Here is a 26,655-nt window from a genome sequence, read left to right on the forward strand (position 1 = left end):
GGACTACCGTTTTATCTATTTGTTGCTCTGTAAATGTGCACGAGGTTTTTTTAAAATCTGGTCTTGTTTCTCCTTTTGTCTTAGCGCTTGCATCTAGTGGGACACTTCCTATAACATCCCTGGATGCCAGTGGGAATCTCTTGTTTGCAAATGCAGCGAATGCAGGGGGCGCTCATAACATCATTACGGCCCCTCTTATTTTGAACCCACAAAACCTCTCCTTACTCACCAGCAACCCAGCCCTAAGCCTGATATCTGCTGCCGGGACAACTGGACATGCACCCAGTCTTCAGATGGCCTCAATGTCAGCAGATTCCAGCCAGAACTCTTCGTTCACTGTGACCTCGGCAGGCGGGGCCACCAACACCACCAAGGCTCAATGAAACGTAATCCCCAGACTGGATTATTTCATCCACTGATGGGATGTGTAGTCGGCTGCTTCCTGCAAAAGCAAAACTGATGTTTGCCTAATTTTTTTAACTTGCTTGTTTTTCAGGATTGTGTTACCAATGACAAAAAAAAAGACTTTTACCAAAAAGGAAACACGTGAATATTTATCGTTTCAGACGGTCGTAACAATATAGGAGTCATTAACAATGCATAGGCAAGGGTTCTGTCTCCTCTTGGTATCTATTTTATTAGTTCTTTTTAATTGTGTGTTTATTTTAATTAGGTCTGTTGTACAGGCCTCTTTGTTTCATAAAGGTGTTTATATCATGTATAAATAGCATGGGTTTCTTTACGTGGTACAGTTTAGGCAGGCCTGTTCTTGGGATGCTTGTGCATCTTTTTTTCCTTGTGTATACCGTTAAAAGAATTACGTTAAGTTTTTTTATTTGGTTCAGCTAATGTCTCTTGATATGGTTTCCTTTCTTAAAAAAAAAAGTTGTTCCTTGTCGGGTACACTGTAGATTTATGCACCGTTTGTATAAAGTGGTTTACTGTTGGTTATTTTTGTAGGAAAGATTCAAAGATAGATGCATTGAGACAAAGGTTCATGAACTGGCAGTTTTAAAAACATTGATTGTTTTTAAAATTCCTTGAGTTTGTCTGCCCTACCTAAATCTAATGGCTGGGTATGTTAGCTAATGTCATATCGTCAGAGATATTGATCCACTTGGCTGAATGTAATGCTTCTGTCTTTGCTCAGATACTAAAGCTAGTTGGAACCATCATGGGATATGGTAGAGATGAGCAAACTACAATCCAAATCAGGCCAGTCATGAAAAGGATCTCCAACGGGGAACGTTCATGACCTAGTTTCTAGAAATTGTTTTATTTATAGAAACTAGATAATATCTCCCCTGTAGAGCTTGATAACATATCTCATGTTGCCTCAGTTTGGAGTTTGTTTAACAGTAATAGAGAATAGGTTTGCTATGAGACAAGAGGCTTACAGTATGCACAGTATGGCTTGGACCATTGCTGGAAGCGTATTGAAACCAAAAATTAAAGGACTGGAGTAAAATGTTGTAGTTCACATGGAGCAAAAATGGTGCCTCTCATTTCCTGCATCTCTTCTCAGGAAGAGAGTGAGTAACTAAGTACTGCGGCCTCTCTCTCTTGGCCAATGAACAATCATTTACTCGTTACATGGCCCACTGGAAATAACTGTGGGGGAATAAGTTTCTTCATTCAAGAAGCACATATTTTTTTCCTGAATAACATATGACTGATTCTTACGTAGGTATTAGTTTTGAATCAAGTCAGTGTTCACATAGACATCTCTCTGCACTGTTGATATGTTGTTTGCCCAAACCGCTGCACTAACTAGGTGTAAATTTACTGAAACCAGCTGGGTACTTCAACTAATTTTGGCATTTGCATGGTTAGCACTGTTCTTTATACTGGTAACAATAGCTGAATGCAGCTAAACGAGTTTATTAATTATTTCCAAAGAATGAGAGGCACCATTTCTGTTTCCTGTTAGTATCTACATTTATCTCCTTTTCAAGACATAAAGATTGCAGTGTTGGTAGTATTATGTTACCAAACTGCAAATTAAATGAATATAGCTGCCTACCAAATATGGACAGCTATTGAAGCTTGAACCAAAGTCAATGTTACCTAGCTGCTGTACCAATGACATTGTTTGCATGAGTGCAGTTAATAGGCATCAGTAATTTAGTTGCCACTATTTAACAGGTAGTTACTATCTTCTACTTTTTATTGTCATTTTTCAGGTAAAGGGATCTTTAAACACAGACTTTATGTTGCAGAGTTGTAACCATTTTGTTAAGAGTTTGGAGCAACCAGTTTTCATTGGGCAAATCAAATTTACTGGATGGTTAAACATAGACTAGTGTTGTAGGATGGAAGTTGCATTTCAGGACATACAATTTCGAAGAGCGTTAAAATGTGCAGAATAGATCTTGTGACAGATTACATTGGTGTCCTCAAGATTGTACTACTGCAATACTTGTATCCTCATTGATCTACTATCTTGACTGGACAGTCAATCCAATACCGTTGCTATCCTTAAAGTAGGTTTTAGGCTTTGAACCAGTGGAAACTGTTTGGAGCACATACCCAAATCTGACCTAAAATCCTTTCCTCCTTCAATGGCACAGATGCCATTTCTTCCATTCTTTTTGTGGTTTGCATGCCCACTATGTGCAATTCATCCATTATCTACAATATATACAAACAAATGCAAAAACATAATCCTGTCTTGCGCCTGGAAAGAGTGAATGGTACATCAAAAATACAAACTATGCAATGAAAGTTTTTTTTAAGACCGGTTGCCCACGGTCACACTTTAATACTTCAAAATGAAATAGTGCTTAATGCCAAATTGTCCTGTTCCATAATAACAACATGCCATGCAGTGGGAAAATAAAATTCCCATGAAATCTGAGGCTGTGTGTTCAGTTCAAAGTGAGGTGTGATGGCCTTTACTCCATACTGTCAGGCAGCATAGCTCAAGCCTTGAATGCACATTGGCTGTTTACTCTTTAACTTAAATGGAGCATATAGAAAATAAGTTCGCTGGGCTAGTTCTAACTGCCAGTTTGTGTTGGTATTATTCAAGCTATTTTTGGGCAGAGGTATCAATGCATGTTGTTTTAAGTAGACTTTGATTAAAAGGACTGAAGGTTTTTGCAGTTTCTGAGTAACCTTTATTGCACCATTAAAAGCCGTAATTTTAACTAGAAGCTAAGTAAATCAGAAGTAGGACACAGCAATTCATTCATTGATCCAAGGAATAGAAGTGTATACCTTTTAGTTTGACAGATAAGGAATTTTAAAAGTGCTTATTAAGGTACGATAATGCTGACATTGATCCTTCTGTTTAAATAAATTTACTCCAAGCAAAATAGCAAATATTAAAAAATATTGTTGATGGAAAAAAATTAGACGTATCTAATATTTCAGTTCGAAGTGCAGAATGAGTAAGAAGGAACTGCAGATGCTGGTTTAAACTGAAGATAGATGCAAAAAGCTGGAGTAACTCAGTGGCACAGGCAGCACCTCTGGAGAGAAGGAATGAGTGATGTTTCGGGTCGAGACCCTTCTTCAGACTACGTGCAGAATGAAACGTGTGCTGGCAGTTGACAGAGTTAGTGATGCATGGATTGAGAAATTCTATCACTGCTTCTGTTGAACCTTAGTTTGCATTTAAGGTTTGAATCCAGATGGGACAGGTTTAGAACTTTTTTCTTGCCTTTGAATAAGACAATCGAAAAAGGGTTGGAGAAAAACTCTTAATTTTGTTGTCCTCAAAGGGTTTTCATTTTACTTCATACTATCAGCATATCATTGATTGGTTTGTTGCCAAGAAAATCCTGTTGAATTTGTGGAGTGCAGTTTGAAGATAAAGCAATCATGGAATCATCAATTAGGAATTAGGCCTTTGGCCCAAATTGCCCACACCGATAAAATGTTCCATCTACCAGTGCCCACGTTTGGCCCATATCCCTCTAAACCTTTCCTATCCTACCTATCGGAATGTCTTTTAAATGTTGTTATAGTACCTGCCTCAACTACCTCCTCTGGCAGCATGATCCATGGACCCACCACCCTCTGTGAAAAAAGTTGCCCCTCGCATTTCTATTAAACCTTTCCCCGCTCAAACCTTAAAACTTTGTCCTCTGGTTCTTGAACTCCCTAATCTGGGTAAAATCATTCTCTGTGCGTTCACGCTATGTATTCCCCTCATGATCTTATATACCCGTTTAAGATTACTTCTCAGTAATCCTTGTGCTCCAAGGAATACTTAGCCTGCCCAACCTTTCCCAATAGCTCAGGCACTCAATTGCTGGCAAGATCCTTGTTAATCTTCTCTGCACTCTTCAGGCTGAAGAAGATCTCCACCCAAAACGTCACCTATTCATGTTCTCCAGAGATGCTACCTGACCCACTGAGTTACTCTGGCATTTTGTGGCATTTTCTACACTCTTTCTATCTTAACTCCATCCTTCCTATAGCAGGGCGACCAAACTGAACACAATATTCCAAATGCGGCCTCACCAACGTCTTGTACAACTGTAACATAACGTCCCAGCTTCTATTCTCAATACCCTAATTGATGACGGCCAATGTACCGACAGCCTTCTTGACCACCCCATCTACCCGTGACTCCACTTTCAAGTATGATTTTGGTTCCTGCGTAAATTGGGGAACGTCTGTATCATTTGCACCAACATTGCAGTCTCTGATGCTTGATGTGCATTCATTGGACATCTGTAGGATGTGTTAACAAATTTCTTAAATTGAATGCACAAGAAAAATAAAATTTACCAGCTAAAATAAGTAATTTCTTTGGAAACCAATTCATTCAAAAGTTCTAGGCCATACACTAATTACTTTGATCCAGTTGGATGGAATTTTATATCTTTCACTTTGATAAATATTTAAAAGTAAGTTGCTAATTACGATAAGATGAGGATGATAAATTATAAAACATTTGGAAATGCTGCATTCTGTAATTTGCAATAGGGTTTTCTTTAAAATAAAAATATTTACACATTTTTTTATGTTAAATAATTAATTTTCAATCTTTCAAGTAAGCAAAATTCATTCACCAGGTGGAAGTATAATTTTATAGCCAATGTATTTCAGAAGGATTACCAAATCCATTTGTTATCTTTTTTGTAATCAAATAAAGATAATAATAATAAAGATACAAATAATCAAATAAATCACCCTTCATAGGCAGTTTAGCTGACACTGGATTGCTGTACTTGCAAAGTTTTCATTTAAGATGCACGATTTTAATTTTAATTACAGAAATTGACGTCAATATGTATAGGTGTTCAGCATATTTAAAATTAATGTTTTTGATGTTCCTTATTCACTTTCTTATGGATCTGGCATCGCTGTGAAGGATAGAATTTATTGCCCAACCTATTTGTTTCTTTGCAAGTTGGTAATAAGCCATCTGCAGCTGAGTGTCTTGGCAAGCCGTTTCAGAGGGAATTTCAGATTGAACCACTTGGGAAGGCTGTGTAGTTACATATAGGCCAGACCAGCATGGCAGTTCCTACCCTGATGGAGGTTAGTGACCAGATAACAATCTGATAATGTTCATCGTTACTAAGACTAATAGCTGTCTTTTTTCCAAATTCCAGATTATCAATCTGAATTAAATTCAGATTTTGACATTGGTCTACAATTATTTAACTTCAAAAGTAATTTTAATGTGTATATGTACACTTAGAAACCAAATAATTTTGATGTACATTGAACACATGCAAGTATCCCTCATTTCAAACATTAGATTGAGTCACAGAACTGGTGATTTGGTTTGTTTTATTTCAAGAGCATGATCACATTTTTGATGGCTTGATTAACTAATATCTAATAACTGTGAAAGGCCTCTTGAATTGAAGTGTCTTTGGAATTGTTGGCATTATATGTTGCTTTTGAAGCTGTAAACCTTTAGTTTGACATCCTGTTGTCTAACTTTCATATACTCTTATCTGGGGATGCAACCTATGTATGTCAAAAATCAACGTTTATGTTTTAGAACAAAACAACAGCACAAATACGACAGCAACCAAATCAGAGTTAATGCAATAGTTGTTTAAGCTGTTCACTGTATCCAGGTTTTAGAAACTGACCACATTGAAGTGAGGACTCTAATCGTATAGGCCTCGTGTGTTCATAAGCACTGTTTAGTTGAGAGATCAAGACCATTCACTCCTAACAGTAACAATGGCAACATCATTGCGACAGATTGATAATTTTCATCTGTAAAAGTGTACAATCTCTGTGTCTTTTCTTTTCCCCTTCCTTAACCAAAACATCTGATTTAAATTGACTGCAAACTGACTTCTGATTTGTGGCACTAATTCACTTCATTTATGTAGCACCACTCCAAGTTCTACAGATGCATGTTGTTTTATTGTTAAATATACATGACCCATATTACTTTATTTACATTGTCTCCCAAGCACAAAATATGGAATACTTTATTGAATTTGTAGAGCCCATGGGGACACACAGCCTTTTTGGTCTGCAGGTGTTGGCTCTTTGAAAGGCCTTACCACTTGGTTCCACTCACCTGCTATCCAAAGCCCTCAAATGTTTGATGGATAACAAATTCCCTTGTATTCTAATGATTTTTTAAAAGCAATGATTCCCCCCTCCCTCTTTTGCTAATGACCAAATCTGTATCGGTTCTAGATGTTTTAAAATGCTGCTGAAATAGTGAGGTTTTTGATTGTTGTTGGAAGGTGTGTCATGGTATTATACAGTGAGCACTATTTGGGAGCTCCACGCGATCGGAAAGAAGGAAACTGATATTCTACCATTCTATTCTAATTGTTGCTGTGTAGTAGTGTGAGGAGCTGCCATGGCATACAGTTACAGTTGTCTTGTATGAAAGTTACCAGGTACTGAATGGTTCTTGTGTACATGATAGGGCTCCAAAATTAAAGTCAAGTATTGTATATGCCGTCTTTTAAGTTGGGGGATAGGAGAGATTCCATGAGAATTCATTACTAATATTACCCACTATCTTATGACTTTTTAAAAATCCAGTAAAAAGATGGCTTTAAGATATTTGTGCAAACATTATCATCGGGAAATAAGACATACTTTGCACCATGTAAGTAGAATGTGAGCAACACTTCCCATCATTGCAATCTTTCTATGAAAAAATAAATACCTCAGCATCGCTTAGCAATTACAGGCTTGCTTTGCAAACACAAAAACTATTCCTGAGGGATATGATTGTAGATTTAGAGATTAGTATTAGTTTTTGGACGATGTTCTGTGCTTTAGAAATATTTATGGATTTGGTTTCGTTCTTTAAAAGTTAATCTTGATAATTAACAAAAGAAATCAGTTTGTGATTCTAATTGCCAAACGCCGCCTTTTGCAACTCAATTAAATTGTGGCCTAAGTTTTAGCATGCCTCATCTCATGGTTTTTAAACTAGTTGAAATTTGTATTGTACGTGTTTAAACAGCATCAAAGTGCTCATTTTCCACTGGCCTTTTGTCAGAGAGGTATTAGATTAACAATGTCAGGGGATGGGAGAGGGTTCAGCTATGTGAAAGGCGTTTTCTAAACAAAAAGAAAAAAAAGAATGTTTTATCTGTGTTGTATATTGGAGATAGTGTTTGTCACTTGAATAGTTGAGCAAGTTTTTAACTTTTTATTATTGTTGATGATAGCAATGCTAAACAATTCAAACTAGACCAAAAATATATCCTGCTCCTTGCACCCGCTTGACTGATCAAAGAGTAGTTGTATAGATGTGTGGCTATGGTTGGCTGCTGGCATCTGATTTGTGCTTTAGAGAACAATGCTCAACACTTTTACTATCCTTGCTCTCAAGTCTGCATCCAGTTGAGGATGAAATTTGCATACATTTCCTTATTTCACTCAAGGTGTCAAGCTGAACGGTCAACACAGTTGTCTTAAATCTGTTTGATTCAGAAGTTGATTTCAAACATCAGTGGCATGATTTAACTGTTCTGAGAAAACTAATATTAAGGGTGTGCAATATTTTTCATAGGTGAGATAAGTTGAAAAAAATCCATACATTTGACTGGTTTCTGAAGAGGCATTTTATCCTAACTTGTACAAATATGTTGGTCAATAATTACGAATATAACGCATCTTAGCTTTACAATCTGAAAATCACATTGACAATTCTCAATTGCTCTGCTATTGGCAGGTTCATCTCAAATGTTTTGTGGTACATCACATGTAGGTGTGAAAATGTCACATAACATTTTAATGTGATTGTTTTGAATCTGGTCAGTCATTTTTTTGCTCCCTGAAAAGGTCTGCATTTTGGATATTGTAGTTTACATTTTGAGAGCATGGAGTCACAGATTTTGAATGTATTATATTGCACACCCTTAAATATTCGCCTGCAATGCTACCTTCTGAAATGGCTATGAAAGATTGTCTAACATGGGGTATATTCCTCAGCTTGTTTCATATCATTATTTAGAATTATTGCTAAACAGGACAGTACTTCTCAGAGGTGGTTGCAGTGTTGTCATGTAAGAACCTTGGAGCCTGAAAAACAAATACAATTTTAGTGTCGGCACATGCAGCAATAGTCTGTTATTGATACATGTGTATGAATATTGATCAGTGTTGACATTCACTGTGCATTTTACTTTAGGAATTGAATAATGGTACCCATTTGTACTATATATGGGCATTACCGCACAGTAAAATTGCAGTATCAAAATTATAGTTTTTTCCATCAAACACGTTCTTTTTAAGTTCAGTTATCTTTGCCACGTTTTAAGTGTCATCATGTTTAAATAATAGTCGGCAAATCACTTAGTCATTGGATTCTGCAGAATTGGGGTGAACAAAAAGGTTTAGAGCTCAGCTAGCCTGTCCGAGCATTTACCATTAAAATATACTTTTTAATCTATTAACTTAAAATGGCAAAAATACTACTGTTTTTTCAATGAATCTTCCATATCTCTCAATGAGAGGGGTCAACAAGCAGACTTTGGGCTGGATTGGTCTTCGCTCCCTTCTGTGTAGCTGAGAAACATTTTCATTCCGGTGGACTGATGTTCACATTAGGATACTAGGACATGATTTTTCAGAAGAATTATATATCAAAAGATGTAACTTGGGAGTACGGTATTCATGAGCTACAGCATCCAGACATTTTTGCAAACACTTTTTCTGGATTCCGGCTTTCAAATATGAAAATTCCAAAAACTCTTATCATCCCTCATAAGCTTTAAAAAATATTAGCCATTTCTACACTATCTGTGTGAAAAGCCCAATGAAAACATGGCAGCTGACTCAGATTTAAGGAGGCTTGGCTGACTATTTAGCTTTAGGATGCTTTATTTGACATGCCCTCTGAGGAAAGAAATGTCTGATTTACAGCTTGAAATGCAACAATGGTTCTGTTATCACTTAGTCTTTCCTTTTTTCGAGTCTCTTCCTCTTTTTAGTGTGGTAAGACTTGAAACAAACATCACTATTTGTCTGTAAATTGAACATTCCCTTCACTTAGAATGGAACCACAATTTATAATTGATCAAACCCTTCAACGTAATTATTAACATATAAGCTAATATTTTATTTAGGCAAGTGATCATTCTTTGATGATTGCAATCAGGAGTGGTGCCTTTAAACTCACTGTTCCCTTCCCCTCCTGTTTTCCACCAAGAAAATCTAAAAGAAAACAGAATAAATTTGTATGCTTTTAATTGGTAACTCCATTAATAGTACTACGATCTGTGCTATGAATCAATGAGTAGGGCAAGAAAACCAGTCTAGTTGTTCAGTTATTAAATATTAAAAATTTAAGATTCATTACAGTAGCAATAAAGCAAATTAAGAATTCTGATTCTGAAAGTTCACGAGAATGTTACCTAAAGATATGAAGGGAGAATTGATTCTCATTTCAGTGTCTGGTTCTGTAAAGAGCTCCACAGTCTTGGAAAATGACGCAAAGAAAAGTCTTGATATGTCCATTTCAGTTTTATCAGAGCACTTGGAACGAAAGTATGGATCAGGTTGTATAATACATTAGTAAATGAAGGAATTCTGAGGAAGAAAATGAAATGATGTGTCAGATGTATTCCCCTGATGTTTTAGAATACCAGACAGGTGTGCACAGTTGACCTCACCATTCATAAAAGATTCATTTTTAACCATAGGACAATCAAGCAGTAACTTTTCTGTAATTCTAAGAATCTTGATCTGTAACAGAAATTATCGGTTAATGTTTTATTGTTGTGTTAACATTGGACCAGAGCGATTGTTAAAGAGCAGTAACATAACTGTTGAGATGAATTACCTGAGGAAAGAAGTCTGATACTGGGTAACAAGACCTAGAGGTATTCCACCATATTTTGATGTGTAATGGAATACATTAAAAAAATATTGCTGTGCCAGTCCAGTCAGCAGTTATTAATATTATAGTCTCTGTTCCCATATTAGTCTATGGACTTGTAAAAGCTATAAATTCCTTAATCGTACATGGGATTGTTACAACTTTAGTAATGGATTTAGGAATGAGCAAGAGGAAATGTACACCAAATTCAGTGATGTGTTACTGGAGTCCCATTTCTAGTTTAAATATAGGTCCCTGAAATGTAAATGATTTCATTTTCTTCCTCAGTTGCTTAAATTATAGTGTCACCGTTTATCCTAGGTACAGGAGCAGTTGTATACCTCATTTCTAACTCGTGACCGAGTAATTCACTTTAATGTCCCCACCACTCCTAATCTCCTCGCCCCAACTCCCTCAGAGTGGCTGAACCTGCCACTGATGATACTTCTAAAAACATTTTCTGACATGTATCAGCACTAGCATGACAAGTGAGCAACAACAGTCACAATTGACAGGGTAAGTAAAATTGATCATTTTGCAGTCCCTTAGCTTTGTAGCCTGGTCATTGATGTCTTTGCCCCTTTCTTCACTGGAATTGTAACTAATAAATGCTGAACATTCTCATCTGTGCTGTAAACTATCGCCTTCACAGCCAATGTACTGTATTCTGAGTTGTTTCCATGACAGCTTGGGCAAGTCATTGGCTCGCTTGCCATTCTCAACCAGGTAAGACTGGTGAGATATTAAGGTGGATCATCACTTGACACAATGTATCCCATTAAATGTTAACCATTCCAGACACAATTTGACCTGAAGAAGTGAAAATGGTGGTTTGATTTAGCTTGCTGAAACTTTTTGAGAAGCATATAAATCAGTCAAAGCATAAATTGTTTAACTTTGACTCTTTGATCATTGATAACATAGCTTCTATTGTACATCTCCAAAGCCCCACATAAATACAAATATATAGTTTGCACTTGTTTATCATGTGTAGATCCAGACTTGGTGTATTTGTGTTTACTGGAAGCTACAATATGTTTTCTTTGATTATTCTATACTGTTGTCATTTAGTGACAATTCTTCTCCTCAGTTCTGTCCCTCCAGTGTTAGCCAAGTGCAAGTAGACAGTTGCATAGGAGAGTGCTAGTGGGCAAATACTGGTTGTATATCAAAAGGCTGTTCAGTTTTGACAATCTTCTATCAGATCAGGTAAGGGTACTGTTGCCCATTGTTGAAAAAAATACCCTGATGAATAGTGATCACTCTGAATGTAAATGTTGGTGATGGTCTTTCCTGCCATGCTTAGTGCTTTTGTTACATGACAGCAACCTTACATTGTGCTGATAAAACCAAAGACTTTATTAATGATTGTATGAACTAAATTTTTTAATGTCTTCAGTCCTATACTAATCTTATTTCTAAAGTGTGAATTGCTTACAGTAACTAAAGAATTGCATACATTAAAGAAATCAGCTTCATTCTTTCTACCAAAGCAGTAGAGCACTGCTGAAAGTGAAGCGCCATGTGCTATTTGATTGGTGAAAAGACTGGAGACTCCTGTGGTAGGATTAGCTCTTCTGAGGGGCATTTATCCCTGTGGGCTGGGTAATTTGGATTTATACACATTGAGGTGCTCTTCAGAACTGACTAACTAGCTGGATGCTGCCAATTGATTTTGTGAAAGAAAAATAAGGACTAAAAAAGATGTAGCTTGTGTATAAAGGTTTCATCTCCTTTTCATTAATACCACTGTGCAACTATGCATTGTATTCCTCAACCTTGTGCTAGATAGAGACTCTACTTTTTTTTGTGTAGAGAAGGAATTTTTTTATGTTTTGGAGATTTTTTTGAGGGGGTTGTAGGATCATGCAAGCTCTATCCCAAAGCAAAATACAAATGTTAACATGCGCCTAATGCAGATACCAAAGATTTGTTTCTTCTTTGCAACCTTAGAATTGTGTATTAAATGCAATTACCCAGCAGGTCTAACCTCAGTCATTCCAAAGCTTAGATGTATATTTTGGTATATTTCTGGGATAAAATTGTTTGTTTTTTTTGGTTGTCAAATCCTTGTTTGTTTTAGTGTATTGCTCTATAAGTCATGGCATGAGATGATAAATTGTCTTTCTTGGTAGTTTAAGATATAGTATTTTTGTATGTTTTGGGTGTGTTTTTGTGTGTGAGAACATAACTGTTTTTCACTGCCTAGTTGTTCATAGTTTTAAAACTGTACATATTATCCAATTTTGGACGTCCGCAGGCTTATATTCTTTAGATGTGTTATTTATTGGAAGGTTTTTAAAGAAGATTTTCAATAGGCGGTATTCCTTTCTATATTAAAAAAAAATGTATAACTACGTAATATCTTTGAAAGTTAAATCGGTTTAAACAAAATACAGCTTGTTCACAAAATAATTTGGTGTTTTTATATGTAAAAAGAAGTGGGTATCCCAAAATTTCCAATTGGAATAATATAAGATATGGTTATATGTGCCTACTGTTGACGTGTATTGAAAATAAAATCCTAGTAAATAGCAGAATGAATCTTGTTCGTTCCAGCCTCTTGGTATTAGCTTTGCTCCCTTCCTTCCCACCCTTTGGACTTCATTGGCAGTGAGCCTCCTTCAGAGAAGTTACACTGTTAGTTGTCATGTATATTGTTCAGTAGACACCTACTAGATAGAGTTCAACTTAATTTATGATTCAGTCATTTGGCTGATCACATCGTTGATGTATACATTCCAGAGGAATGCACCTGATCATTCTATCCAGTCACATTTGATATTGTTTAATAGCGAATTGTGGGAATTAATACTGGCCAAAAAAGATATGTAGATATGATTTTTGGTGGCTTTTACATTTTACATCTATGTACAAATTCTATTAATGACCAATAAGAATACTGTTGTGTGTTAGTAAATTCCATGATTTGATCATTATGTCTGAGTGGAGATATGTACCAACTCGGCAAGTGTGATCACATGGTTCTCAGCTGCTTTGAACAATTTCCACATGTGCATGTTGCATTTCCTGTACAATAAGATGGCAGCACAGGTAACCTGCGGACGTCCCTGCATCCAGTGCACCTTAATGCAGTACTGCAGTTGAGTGTGTCCACATATACACAGAAAGTATCTTCATGTATAAACATCTAATAGATGATTAAAACCGTCAAACCTTTTACCAGTGCAAATGTTGCACAAAAAAAGTAGCACATGTTAATGACATCTGAGTGTTGAGAATTTGTTGGCTTTAAGTTTATTGCAGCCAATACTTCAAACTGCCCATGTTTGTTTGTTTTTAAAGGGTGTGTTGCCTGGGGCAACATTCAGTTCACCTAAAATGAACTGAAAATTGTAACCATACAAATTTATAACTATAAAGTCAATTAACGTTTTTGAATGGTCCTTGAAAGAGATTTGGGATGTGAATGCAAAATGCATAAACATTTGGGGTTAAAAATGTATTTGTCAGAATATTTCTCACTTTCAACAAAATAGCCTTTTTTTCAGAAGGTTTAGAGAAAAAAAGTGGAAACATTAATAATTATGAGATTGTGGAATATTGCAAAAATCAGTGTTTCACTTAGGACAATTACATTTTTGCATTCCGGTTTCCCCAGACATATTAATTGTCTAGTTGAACAATACATGCTACAAATCTCTTATAATTATGGAACATTTGCAATTACTACAGTCTGTATATTTCTGAATAAGCTCATCATACAACTTGGTAATACGGACACCACCTGTGATGTTCTTCTGGATGCAGGGCTTAAAGCTTGTACAAATAGCCCAAATCAATACCCTTGATTGGAAAATATTTAACCTTGAGAATTGCAATTGATACTTGCAACTATTATTACATCTAATTAAAGTGCCAGCATAGATCCCACAGAAATAAGAACCCATCACTGTTGGCACAGAACCACCTAGGAAAACTGGCCAAATTTGATAAACTAATAGGTATTTGCAGTATGCTTAATTTAGGCACCTTATAACCTTTTTACTGGTTATAAATTGGTAAATCCTTTATCTAATTAAAAAACGTTATGAGAACCTGTCATTACAAGGCATTCATGGAAATTAACTTACGAGGCAAATGTTTTCTAAAACTTATTACTTCCCGTTACCAAACCTACTTGTATGGGTTTTATATAACAACTTAAGTAATAGTCCCTAATTCTGAGTCTGGTTACTCTTTCAAAAGAAATTATGATATACAAACTAAATGCTTAAAGTTTTAAATTTCAGTCAGAACAGTCATATTGATAGATGCAGCTTTATACATTTTTCCAGTCTTACCATATTTTGGGGAAAATTTTAATTCAACCAGCATTATGGTATGTTTGAGAAAGATTCTGCTAGTTTAGAAATCTTTTCACTTTCAGTTGGTTTTTATTCTTTTCATGGCAGGTAATAAATATCCATCCCAAACTGTCCTTCAATTGAGTTTTTTAACAACATCTCAGAGGGCAGTTAATGCACGTCTGTTAGTTACTGTGATCCAGAGTCACCTGTAAAATAGTAAATTTTCTTCTTCAAAAGTAGATGATTTTATTGATTTCACCATAAATTGACTGAATTTTTAATAATAGATGAATACTATTATCTTAAAATGCTTGTACTCTAAATGATTGGATTTGTTACTTCCCATACTTTTATTATTAAGCCAACCACAGAGCTAAAATATATCTCCAATCATTTAAAAATAATATTCACTCTTTTTGTTATAATACTCTTGGAAGAAAAACAATTTTCACAGAATGATAACACAGAAATACAAGTCCCAAGAAAAACTTGGACCACTAGATTAATTTTTTGCAGAACTGACATAATACTAGCAATTAGCAGTAAAATGGAGAAACAAGAAACTGCAGGCACTGATTTACTAAAGTAAACTTTTGAAACCCGGTCTGACAAAGGATCCCAATCTAAAACGTCACTCATCCATGGTCTCCACAGGTGCTGCCTGACCCACTGGGTTACTCCAGCACTTTGTTTTATTTTCAATACCAATTAGCAGGTTTAGTTTTTTTTAATGCATTCCAAAGTTACAGCAGGGTGATTAAAACCTTATTTCTAAATCTATTGTATGTAGATGTGAAAACATAGCCTTTCCCATTGATTTGTCCTATGGTGTCAAAAAGCAAGCATCAGTAATAGTTGACAGCAGGTTTTTAAATTAAATAATTCATCACCATCACCGTATATGTGCAAACCTACCAGTAATGCCTAATCTAAAGCTATTAGCTATTTTGACATAACCACATTAAAATAATTGAGAAAAAAGTTTGGTGGAAGCAGTTTTTTAAATATAGAAAAAGAGTGTGGATATGAAAGGAAAATCTTGCGGCCATTTTGCCCAAGTTATCTTAATGATCATCAAGGTCCTGACAAATGCCTTCATTAAAAACTAATCTTCACTGAGATCCAGAATTGTAACATCACAAGATGGTTTATCTTGTATTACTAATGCATCACATTTGGTTTAACTTGCATTTGTTGTGCAACATTTGCTGGTATTTATTTCATGAATAGCATGACATTTTTGAAGAGTAACAATGAGGAAATTTAAAATCACTTGAGGTTAAAAATATGAATGCGACATTTTGTTGTGTATAAAGTAATTCCAACATGAACTGGTGTGAATGCACATTTCATTATATTGTACATTGACACGTTGCAACAGCGAGGCATTATTGTTAAGCATTGGTTTGCATATTGCTGTGTACTGGTATATCCATATTAACTTTCAATGTACAGTATCACTTCTAGCTCAAGATGAACTTGAGAAAAAATATTAACCTTTGGGAAATTGTAAGGACTAAACTGTCAGGATATTAAATTTTACACTTTGACAAATGTAGTTATTTGATGTTATTTGGTGTTTTCTTCTTTCTGGTTCTAAATATTCTGTTTAGTGTTAGCACTTTTCCTCAACGAAACGCATGAAAGTGTGGCTACCCATCGGCCGATCTCAGTTATCTTAATAAAATGTATATTGAGTCCTGCAACTCACTTGCATAACTTTAACTGGAACCACTGAATTGAATCCCAATGATTGGGGGACTTTAATCTACTACTGATGATTTTGGAAAATAATTTTTGCAATAAAATTAATCAGGACTTTTGGAAAAATTATTTATTCTTTTGGGATTCTACACTGAATAATTACTGATGTAACATCAGTACTTTGAAATCAGCATTAACACTGAAGCAGTTATTGATTTTGTTTCCACTGACATTTAACATTTTTTAGTCATATATTACTAATTAAATATCTATTTGTGGAATTTACTTTAAAAATCGATATCTTGTTGAATGGGAATAATAATAATATAGTTATTGTTTATGGTAAATATTGAAGTTGGCAAAATAATTTAATTGGAATTAAAGATGGTGAAATGCCTTTATATTTGAAAGGACAAGATGTGGGTTTCATATCTACTGTGGTGATCTTTACCAAAGTTAATTAGAAATTAATTAGGTTTTATGGATGTTTGCCTTTTTTTGTTTATGAATTTCTGATTCTCATCCTTTTCTTGTATTTGAACAAATGTGTAGATAGTGAAACTGCTTCCTTCACATCAAACGCCTCAGTCCCCTTCACTTAGGAAACTGGTTCATACACATGTCGATAAATCATCTGTCAGTATATAGGTGGGACTGGGACCATCTATTTGTTTCAGGAACGTTAACAAAAGAGCCAGAAAACAAACCATTCTAAATTGTCAGGTGGCAACTCTAAGCACAACTTTTCAAATCCTTTCCAGTCAAGAGGTGATAACTGCACTTCTTAAATTTAAACTTTTAATGAAGATTTGGTTTAGGTGATTGCACATATAGGTGATGATGCCTGGTTTTAGAGCCATGTTAAGTGGCTGCTGGTCTGATCTGCTGTACATTGGATATGTATTTGCGCTTTAAGGTGTTAATTTATTCCCCACCCCTTTAATTTAAAAATATCTATTCAAACTAAATCCTATTTTTCTAATTTATTATGAAACCAGCTACACAGTGATAAGTTTTCTTGATAATTGAGGGTTGCTCAGTTGTATTAGAAATACAAATTTAACAATATTGCTTCTGTCTGCATTAAGGCACTTAGGTTTTTTATTTCCTTTTCAAAATCATTTCTTTTGTATAATACTCATTCCAGATAAAGCTGTTCTCAACAACTGCCACAAAATAATTCCATTGCAGCTTGATTTTTTTTGTATTGTAATGTGGTCATTTTATCTAATCATTTTGTATTCATTTTTTGTAATGGCGTCTTGGTTCATTAAAAATTTGACTTAAAATATTGATGGGAAACCTAGTTATTTTCTGCTTACCTTTTTCAGCTTGTTCTTTTTAAGTACTTAAGCAGTGGGGACTTGATTTTTTTGGTGGTTAATCATACAAGAAAGACTGTAAACCACATTATTACACTAACAGCTCGTACCTATTTTGAGCTGCAGTGTAGATGCTGCACACATCATGAACATGATTAGTTACATTTGTTGTGAAAGTGTATAATTATCGCCATTCACAATGAACACCATAGCACGTGCCCAACTCTTAACATTTCTGCATTTCTCAAAGGACAGGGAAGCGAGCACAGGTGGATGTTGTGTGTAAGCAGAAGCCCATGGAAGATGTGAGCAGGTTAAGGATACAATTCAACACAGCATCTTCACTGTAAAGTCCTCTAAAGTATAAGTACATTTGCAGTCTTCTGACTGTTTGCCAGTGCAAGCAGTTAAATGCAACAGGTTGATAAAAATGCAGGGCATAGATAGAGCATGCCACTGTTAATTCACCTTGTCTTTGCCGCCTCTTCCTGCATTCATTTTCAGTCCTAATGGCAATGTTGGACACATTCGGTCTGCCTGATAGCTTCTGCTAGATGTGGTGGACTGATATCCTTCCACTTTCTCTACTGCACCTAGGCCACTTTCTCTACTGCACCTGCTTTTTGCAATAGAATATCCACTTTGTTTGCCATCAAACAGGATTGAAATAATCAAGGATGCATCTTCACTTTTCTGTAGTTCAACTATTTCCATATTGTTCATACAATGTTTGTCCATATAGTTTGACCATATTTAGCCATGGTCAACACTTTTGCCTTCCTATTTGGAGGCATTTGACTTTTTTGAGCAACAGCCCATTAAATTACAATGTCTCTTTTTTATAGTCCCCCTGAAAACCCTAAACTTTGAAATGAGTTGATGTAATTTACAGTTATCTACGCAAGATAAGTTGAGCTCTCCACCTCATAAACAAATTAAGATTGAATAATTCCTGAAGTTTACATAATACACCAATTAATTGCAAAAATTGGTGTTGATACAGAGATTCTCCAACTGCATGTTAAAAGATTATAAACATTCATCTCTTGCCTTTACCATTTTTAATACAGAAAGGTTTACAGGCATTACAGAAAACAGCTTAAATACAAAAAAACAAGTAGGACTGAACAGTGGTTACTTTTTTAAAGAAAATTATCAAAATCAGTTCTGCATATTGAAATAAGTTAAGGCAATTCTGGCTTACTCACTAGTTTGACATGGATGGTTTGTTATATTCTGGGGTTTTTTTACCCCAAGATGTGTTTTTAGTTTGTTTAGGAATCAGTTTTTTTTATAAAGAACTTTTTGGTCTGAAGATTGTGCTAATATTATAATGATCCTGGTCTGATTGTTGCAGCTATTAATATTAAACCAAAAGCATCCAGAACACAATAGCAAATGCTTGTTACTGGCTTGAAGGCAAGTAGCAACAGCTATAGTTACTGTCCACGAATGACTTGCTTGAGTACAACATATTTAAAAGCAAAATCTGAATTAATGGATTTTGAACCTTAGTGACTCTATTAATCCTAGAATCTTACAACATAGAAAGAAATAAAGGGTCCATCGAGCACATATACCAGATCGCTGGAAGACTAAACAACTAGTCCCACACCCTTCAGGTATTCATTCCTCCTTGTTACAATTACATCAGTTTCCACCATTTTTCCAGGCAATGCACTCCAGACCATAGCAACATTTTAACTAATAGATGTGTGAGCAAACAAGCCATTGTACTTTTTCCCCTCCTATATAAAGGCAATGCTTGTATTGAATATGTAGACAACAACTGTACAAAATTTGCCCAGAGATCCAGGAATGGCTGAAAATACTGAATTATATTGGCTGAAAATATTGTTTTTAGTCTTTGCTTCCTGTTTTTAAAAATATCCCTGAATTTATTAATCTAATGTAAAGATATTTATTAAGAATGACTGTTATATTAACATTTTAATCGTAAATTCAGTGGGAATTAAAATGGACTCAGTTTTATCTTAAGTGGAAACATACTGACAAGCATTGAGGTAACTTCTACTCAGCACCTAGTAATGGCTTACCATTATAGATTCAGGTATAGATCAATCAATAGCTTCACCCCTCAATGTCAGTTCACTTTTTTATGTAACAAGCAGGGTAAAACAGGCAATGTTTTTTACAAAAATAGTTTTTTTGTAGCATTACTGCAACTCATGCAGCACTACAGAGATAAACAATTCCAGCTGCTGATTAGAAAGATGTTTAAATGAGAAAAGATTACTGCTTTGTAATGGTATTATTTACATGGTTCTTTATCTACATAATTGATTTTTAAAAGATACAATTCTGATTAGATATAAGTGATTTCTCATTTAAAGAAAATAATGCCCCATTTACAATGTTGTAAATTCCATTTCCATTTTGAAGCTACCTTTTAAATACCTATTTTCACTTGGATACCTTATAAATATTTTCAGCTCCAGCTTAGTATTTAATTTTGATTTATGCCAAAAGGTAACAAAGATTGACTTCTAAACTTGAATGAGATTTAGCCTACATTTCTCATTAACTGTAGATTATATCAAGCTGGTTATGTTTTTAGAGGCTTGTAAACGCCGAGATTAGCACCATTACAATGGCACATTTCCATGTTGTACTACAATAATGCAAATTCAACTGAGTTTTTAATATTTGCAAGTAAATATTGCAGGGGGTAATTTGTAATTTGGCATTACTTTAACAATGTAACTCTTATGTTGATGAAATAAGAGTTCCTCCTAAAAGGTTGTCCATTGTTGCTTGTCGTGGGATGACATTATCCACTCCAGGATGTCAACGGCGAGGATGGGGGGGCACGGTTGGTAATGGCTGCATTTGCAGTTTGTCATATGGGTCTTGCGTCGCTTGACTCAGTCCCTGCAAAATAATTCCACTGAAATCGTTAGCGAATTGTCTGCAATAACAAGGAAGTATTTTTCTATTCTACACTTTTCCCTGCTGGTATAATTCCTATATGCCTTTCTGGAAAAACCCCCCATGTTTTCTAAATTTGGTTAAGATATAATAATGTGCTGATTATCTATTGTGTAGATCATGTGTACAATTTGCCTCCTAAATTAACAGAAATTCATTCAGTGTTTGTCTTTCAACCATCCTTCATCGAGGTGGGAGATGAGAGATCAAAGGTATTCCCAAAGGGTTCCCAGCCAACCAGGCATGCAAGAAAATGTCATCATTTGCTGGGTTTTGGCTGTGTGATATGTTCAACAACTTATCTATGAGATGTAAATAGCTTTAGAAGGAGACTTTAGCAAATGTAGCTTAAACACTTGGTTGAAGTAAAAAGAACCTTTGAAAGATAGGTCAAATGTAGGGAGATGGAAGATGGTTCACATTTGGAGGCTTTGTGACAGTGAGGAGAGCTGTCAAAGTATGCAGCAGGGGGTAGTTCAGCTACAGAAATGGACAGAAAAATGGCAGATGGAATTTAATTTGAACAAGTGTGAGGTGGGGCACTTTGGGAGGTTGAGTGAAAGGGGAAACTACAGTTAATGGCAAACCCCTTAACAGCATTGATGTACAGAGAGATTTAAATCAAAGATAGACAGAACCAGCATTGTGGGCTAAGTCCATAACTTGATGAAAGTGGTAAAGAAGACGCAAGGTGCGCTTGCTTTCATAGGTCAGGGCATTGAATATATGAGGCAGGAATCATATTGCAGCTTTATAGGTCTTTGCTTACGCTACATTTGGAGTATTGTGTGCAGCTCAGGTCTCCCCACATGGAATGATGTGGAGGCTTTGGAGAGGGTGCAGGTTCACCAGAATGCTGCCTAGATTAGAGGATATTAGCTCTAGAGAGAGGTTGGACAAACTTGGATTGTTTGCCGTGGAGCGTCAGAGGCTGAGGGATGAACTGATAGAAGTAGATACAATTGTGAGTGGCATTGATGGGCTAGACAGTCAGAGCCTTTTGCCAAGATGGAAATGTCAAAGTGAGCAGGTAAAGTTTAAACAAAGAGTAATGGCCGTAGCTTTAAAGTGAGCGGGTAAAGTTTAAACAAAGTGTGCAGAACAAGTTTTTTTTACATGAGCAGTGAGTGCCTGGAATGCACTGCCAGGGGTGGTGGTGGAGGCAGATACACGAGTGGCATTGAGGCTTTTACACAGGCAGGCAGATATGGATCATGTGCAGCCAGGGGAGATTAGTTAAACTTGGCATCATGTTTGGCATGGACATTGTGGACTGTTGGACCTGGTCCTGTAATGTATTGTTCAATTTTCTAAAAACATTTTAAAGTTGAAGCCACTCCAATGTAAGCAAGGTGGGGTGTGAGTGAGGATACAAGCAGCACAACACTGGTTTAAAGTGGGTAGTACATCAATTTTTGTTGAAGAAGACTGCTCTCGCTTCTCTCCTACCTGATAGATGTCATTCCCTCCTTTGCCTCTTCGTTTCTGTGGGGTATTAAAATATGCAAGTTAATTTGTTTCTATAATACATGTTAATCAGGTACACATCTCTGGAAAATGCAGTAAATTTATCTGATATTTATTCCCATGCAGCCCCTTGTTCAACATGGACGTATCAGAATGTCAAGGTCCCTGAAAACATCTACCCTGAGCTGTTTTGTTGTGATCTTCACATCTTCAGACTGCTGCAATATTAACAGTGGATGCACATATCTCCATAGGAAATGATTTGTGTAATATTACAGACTAGATATTAAGTACAGTATTCATCCATCTGACAAAATGGCTTTTATTTATTGTGTTACTCACCAAAGCATATGTTTGCTTCAGATTTATGCCCTTGGTGGACATTCAGTTTGCTTAGTTCATACAGGGTTAGTGACCTGAACATATCTCTACAGCCAGAATCAATGAAATTCAGAGCTGATTATTTACAGGAAGTTACAGTAATTGACTGATGAATCAGGTCAAGTTCACTGTACCTGTTGAGTTGGTTTCAGTTCGCCATAAGCTTCATTTCTTGTCTTGGCATTGAGTTTCTGTAAACAAAGTAAAATTTTCCATGAGTAAAAGTACATTTCATTTACAGCAAAAAGAAAGCTGGAGCATCTGTGAAGGGAATGGACAGGCAACGCTTTGAATTGGAACCCTTCGTCAAGCTGATGATTTACATTTATTTATCTGTCAGTGCTGTTATGCGACCAAAACAGCAAGAGAACTGAACAAGAACAATTGGCTTGTTTGTTCTGCAAAAGTTAATTCTGCCCAGTATCTGTCTTAAATTTGATTTTTGTTAAAGTCAATACTTTTTAGTATGCTACCAGACTAAAACCTGGAATCTCATCATATCAAGATTACTAATGTTAGGATTTATAGGACAATGGTCTTGCTCTGCACATGTTTTGTGAGGGAGAGAACAATTAATTAAACTTTAATTGTGCCTCAGATTTTCCCGGTCTCTGACCATCTGAAGATGGTTTGCAAACCCTGACAAGAAGTTTCTATTCATTTACCAACACACGCTCCTCAGCCCTGCACCCAGTAGACCACCTCTGCCCATTGGCACAAGAACTGCTTCATACATTGTTGTGAATTCTGTTTATCTAGAGGCACAATGGACACCACGTTTACTCTGCAGCAACTTCAACAGAAAGGTTGGGAGTATCAGCAACAACCAATGCACCTTTAAAAAATCTACAAACTCCTCTGATTAACAGTTAAGAATACTACAATTTGGCATAAAAACTTCAAACAAAATTGTATGCAGACTGAGTCCAAGAAAGGTTAGTGTATTCATCCAACATTTTTATCAGAGTACCTCGCCAAATAACACACATCACCTCGAACAAATTTCTTTGCGTTAGGGCTAATCTATTGAAGAAATTACAAAACCGTTCAACCTACTTCAGCTCCACTTCAAAACCATGGTCACTCCAGCCTTAGTCCCGAGCTGCACTACTGTGATGAGCAAAGCATACAATCCCAGGGCACCTCAAAGTAATCATTGATGTGTTCAATACAAACTGACAGTCATCTTACCCTAGTAGCAAGTGTCTACAAACTTGGAAACCATGGCCACTTTAGTGATCTACAGAGCCAGTCCTCATTGAAGACAAGTTTCACTGATCAAGTGTATCTTTTGTTTCTGTGTACCAGTGCTCAATTTGGCAGTCTTGAGGGAAAGTATTGGAGGATCAAGAGCTCAAACACAATACCAAGCAGGTGGTCTCCCATACAAGTAGTGTTTTTCCACCAATGCCTGTGTGGTTTATGCATGACTTTAGGCGGACAGCTCAAAGCATTGGAGGTAACACCACTGCTATTGTAGTCAAGTCCACTGTCGGGATGAGTGAACCAATGTGTCTGGCATTGAGGCTTTAATACCTAAGACGCATTCCCTGAACCGGACTCCCAAGCAAGGCACAGAGTTCCAACATAGCGAGAGATTACCAAGAGGGCAGAAGTGATCCAAAGATGTTCTCAAAGCCTTCTTGAAAACCTGTAACATTCTCACCCTCTAATGGCAATCCCTGGCCAACGATTAGATTGGCAGAGGAGTGCACACCTCACCTGCTCCATCCAGTACCTCCTGCTCTGCCAATCCCACACTCACCTCACCAGTCATCCCATACCTGGAGTGGAAGCAAGTCTTCCTTCAAGCAGAGGGGCTGCTGAACAAGATAACAAGTCCTCGCACTAACTAGAGAGTGGTCCTGACCTCCCATCTACCTCAAACTATCTCTAATCAGACTTTACGGGACAAACTTGTAATAAGTGTTATATCCTTTATACATTGTGGATGACTTGATTGTAATCATGTATACTCTTTTCACTGACTGGATAGCATAAAAAAAGCTTTTCACTATCTCAGAACATGTGACAATAATAAACAAAACAAATGTCCACATTTCCCAGTTTCTGGAGAAGACTGCAGGCAAGTTCCCTATGTTGAACAGTCTTGTCTGACCCACAGAAGGACCATGTAGCAGGAACAGATTCTGCAATAGAATACATACCGCACAACTATTGGTCAAATTCCAAGCACATAGTTGCGGCTGGGTGGTCAACCCATCTTCTGCTGTTGGATTTTGTTATCACTCAGAACAAGACTAGGTAATTACAAGTTGGTCGCGGTTTCACAGAACATGACTCTCCTGCACTGCATGCTCAATACATCCTTTGGCATTTATTTGGCACAAATGCTTAATTTCCCCCTCCCTTCAACCAATATTAATGACCAAAGCACTCTTTGCTTCCAAGAAAACCCAAAGTTTAAGCCATACTTACAGAATAGGTGTCATTAGAGGCAGCAGCAGCAGCAGTATTCATCCTTTCATTCTGAAAGAGAGCAAAACAGGGAGGTGATGATTGAAGATAGACACAAAAAGCTGGAGTAACTCAGCGGGACAGGCAGCATCTCTGGAAAGAAGGAATGGGTGACGTTTCGAGTCGAGACCCTCAGACAGGTTAGGGATAAGGGAAACGAGAGATATAGACAGTATGGTGGAGAGATAAAGAACAATGAATGAAAGATATCCAAAAAAGTAATGATGATAAAAGAAACGAGCCATTGTAAGCTGCTTGTAAGGTGAAAACGAGAAGCTAGTGCGACTTGGGTGGGGGAGGGATAGGGATAGAGAGAGAGAGGGAATGCTGGGCTACCTGAAGTGAGAGAAATCAATATTCATACCACTGGGCTGTAAGCTGCCCAAGCGAAATGTGAGATGCTGTTCCTCCAATTTGCTTTCAGCCTCACTCTGACAATGGAGGAGACCAAGGGCAGAAAGGTCAGTGTTGGAATGGGAAGGAGAATTAAAGTGTCCGGAGACCAGGTTGGTTCAGGCGGGCTGAACGAAGGTGCTCCATGAAACGATCGCCCAGTCTGCGTTTGGTCTCGCCGATGTATAAGAGTCCATATCTTGAACAACGGGTACAGTAGATGAAGTTGGAGGAGGTGCAAGTGAACCTCTGCCGAACATGAAAGGACTGTCGGGGTCCCTGGACAGAGTTGAGAGAGGAGGTATAGGGACAGGTGTTGCATCTTCTGTGGTTGCAGGAGAAGGAACCTGGGGAGAGGGTGGTTTGGGTGGGAAGGGATGAGTTAACCGGGGAGTTACGGAGGGAACAGTCTCTGCAGAAGGCAGAAAGGGGAGGAGATGGGAAAATGTGGCTAATGGTGGGATCCTGTTGGAGGTGACGGATATTTCGGAGGATTATGTGTTGTATGAGACAGCTGATGGGGTGGAAGGTGAGGACTAAGGGGAGGGGGAGCAAGGGCAGAGCTGCAGGGTACTGAGGAGACACGAGTGAGGGCCTCAACTATGATGGGAGAGGGGAATCCCCGTACCCTAAAGAATGAGGACATCTCGGTTGTCCTAGTATGGAACACCTCATCTTGGGCGCAGATGGAGCAAAGACAGTGGAATTGGGAGTAGGGTGTGGGAAGAAGTGTCGTCGAGATAGTTGTGGGAGTCAGTGGGTTTGTAATAGACGTCAATCAATAGTCTATTTCTTGTGATGGAGACTGAGATCAAGAAAGGAGGGAGGTGTAAGAGATGGTCCAAGGAAATTTGAGTACAGGATGAAAATTGGCGGTGAAGTTGATGAATTCCATGAGTTCTGCATGCGTGCAAGAGGTAGCACCAATGCAGTCATCAATGTAACGGAGATAGAGTTTGGAGATAGGGCCAGTGTACGCCTGGAACAGGGATTGTTCAACATACCCACTGAATCCACACTGTTAACTGTATCAGCAAATTTAGACAGGCCTAAGTGATCAAAATGTTTCTCGGGTGAACAACTCCCAGCCTCAACCTTTTCAATGGGTTAGTGCCATTTCATAGACCTCTCTGGGTACCAGCACTCGGATCTGCACGTCAAGCCATGTCACATGCTACATGTTTTGTATCAATAGACAATAGGTGCAGGAGTAGGCCATTCAGCCCTTCGAGCCAGCACCGCCATTCAATGCGATCATGGCTGATCACTCTCAATCAGTACCCCGTTCCTGCCTTCTCCCCATACCCCCTCACTCCGCTATCCTTAAGAGCTCTATCCAGCTCTGTCTTGAAAGCATCCAACGAACTGGCCTCCA

General features: G+C 37.2%; 2 protein-coding genes across 6 annotated transcripts in view; one reads left to right on the forward strand and one right to left on the reverse strand.

The window, feature by feature from the left end:
• The window catches only part of pou2f1a (POU class 2 homeobox 1a), a 106,103-nt gene extending 88,585 nt beyond the window's left edge, over positions 1 to 17,518 (forward strand). For all 4 annotated transcript variants that reach the window (XM_078409037.1, XM_078409038.1, XM_078409040.1 and 1 more), the window contains one exon: positions 85 to 17,518. In XM_078409037.1, coding sequence (XP_078265163.1) covers positions 85 to 383 — 299 coding nt within the window. In that variant the 3' untranslated portion in view covers positions 384 to 17,518. The remainder of the gene's footprint in view (positions 1 to 84) is intronic.
• Positions 17,519 to 19,183: 1,665 nt separating this feature from the next.
• The window catches only part of cd247 (CD247 molecule), a 146,185-nt gene continuing 138,713 nt past the window's right edge, over positions 19,184 to 26,655 (reverse strand). For both annotated transcript variants that reach the window (XM_078409044.1, XM_078409043.1), the window contains exons 5-8: positions 24,849 to 24,899; positions 22,544 to 22,600; positions 22,011 to 22,046; positions 19,184 to 20,504 (exon numbers count right to left, since the gene is read on the reverse strand). In XM_078409044.1, coding sequence (XP_078265170.1) covers positions 20,421 to 20,504; positions 22,011 to 22,046; positions 22,544 to 22,600; positions 24,849 to 24,899 — 228 coding nt within the window. In that variant the 3' untranslated portion in view covers positions 19,184 to 20,420. The remainder of the gene's footprint in view (positions 20,505 to 22,010; positions 22,047 to 22,543; positions 22,601 to 24,848; positions 24,900 to 26,655) is intronic.

This window comes from Rhinoraja longicauda, chromosome 12 (genome assembly GCF_053455715.1).
Source record: "Rhinoraja longicauda isolate Sanriku21f chromosome 12, sRhiLon1.1, whole genome shotgun sequence".
Classification (NCBI taxonomy): Eukaryota; Metazoa; Chordata; class Chondrichthyes; order Rajiformes; family Arhynchobatidae; genus Rhinoraja; species Rhinoraja longicauda.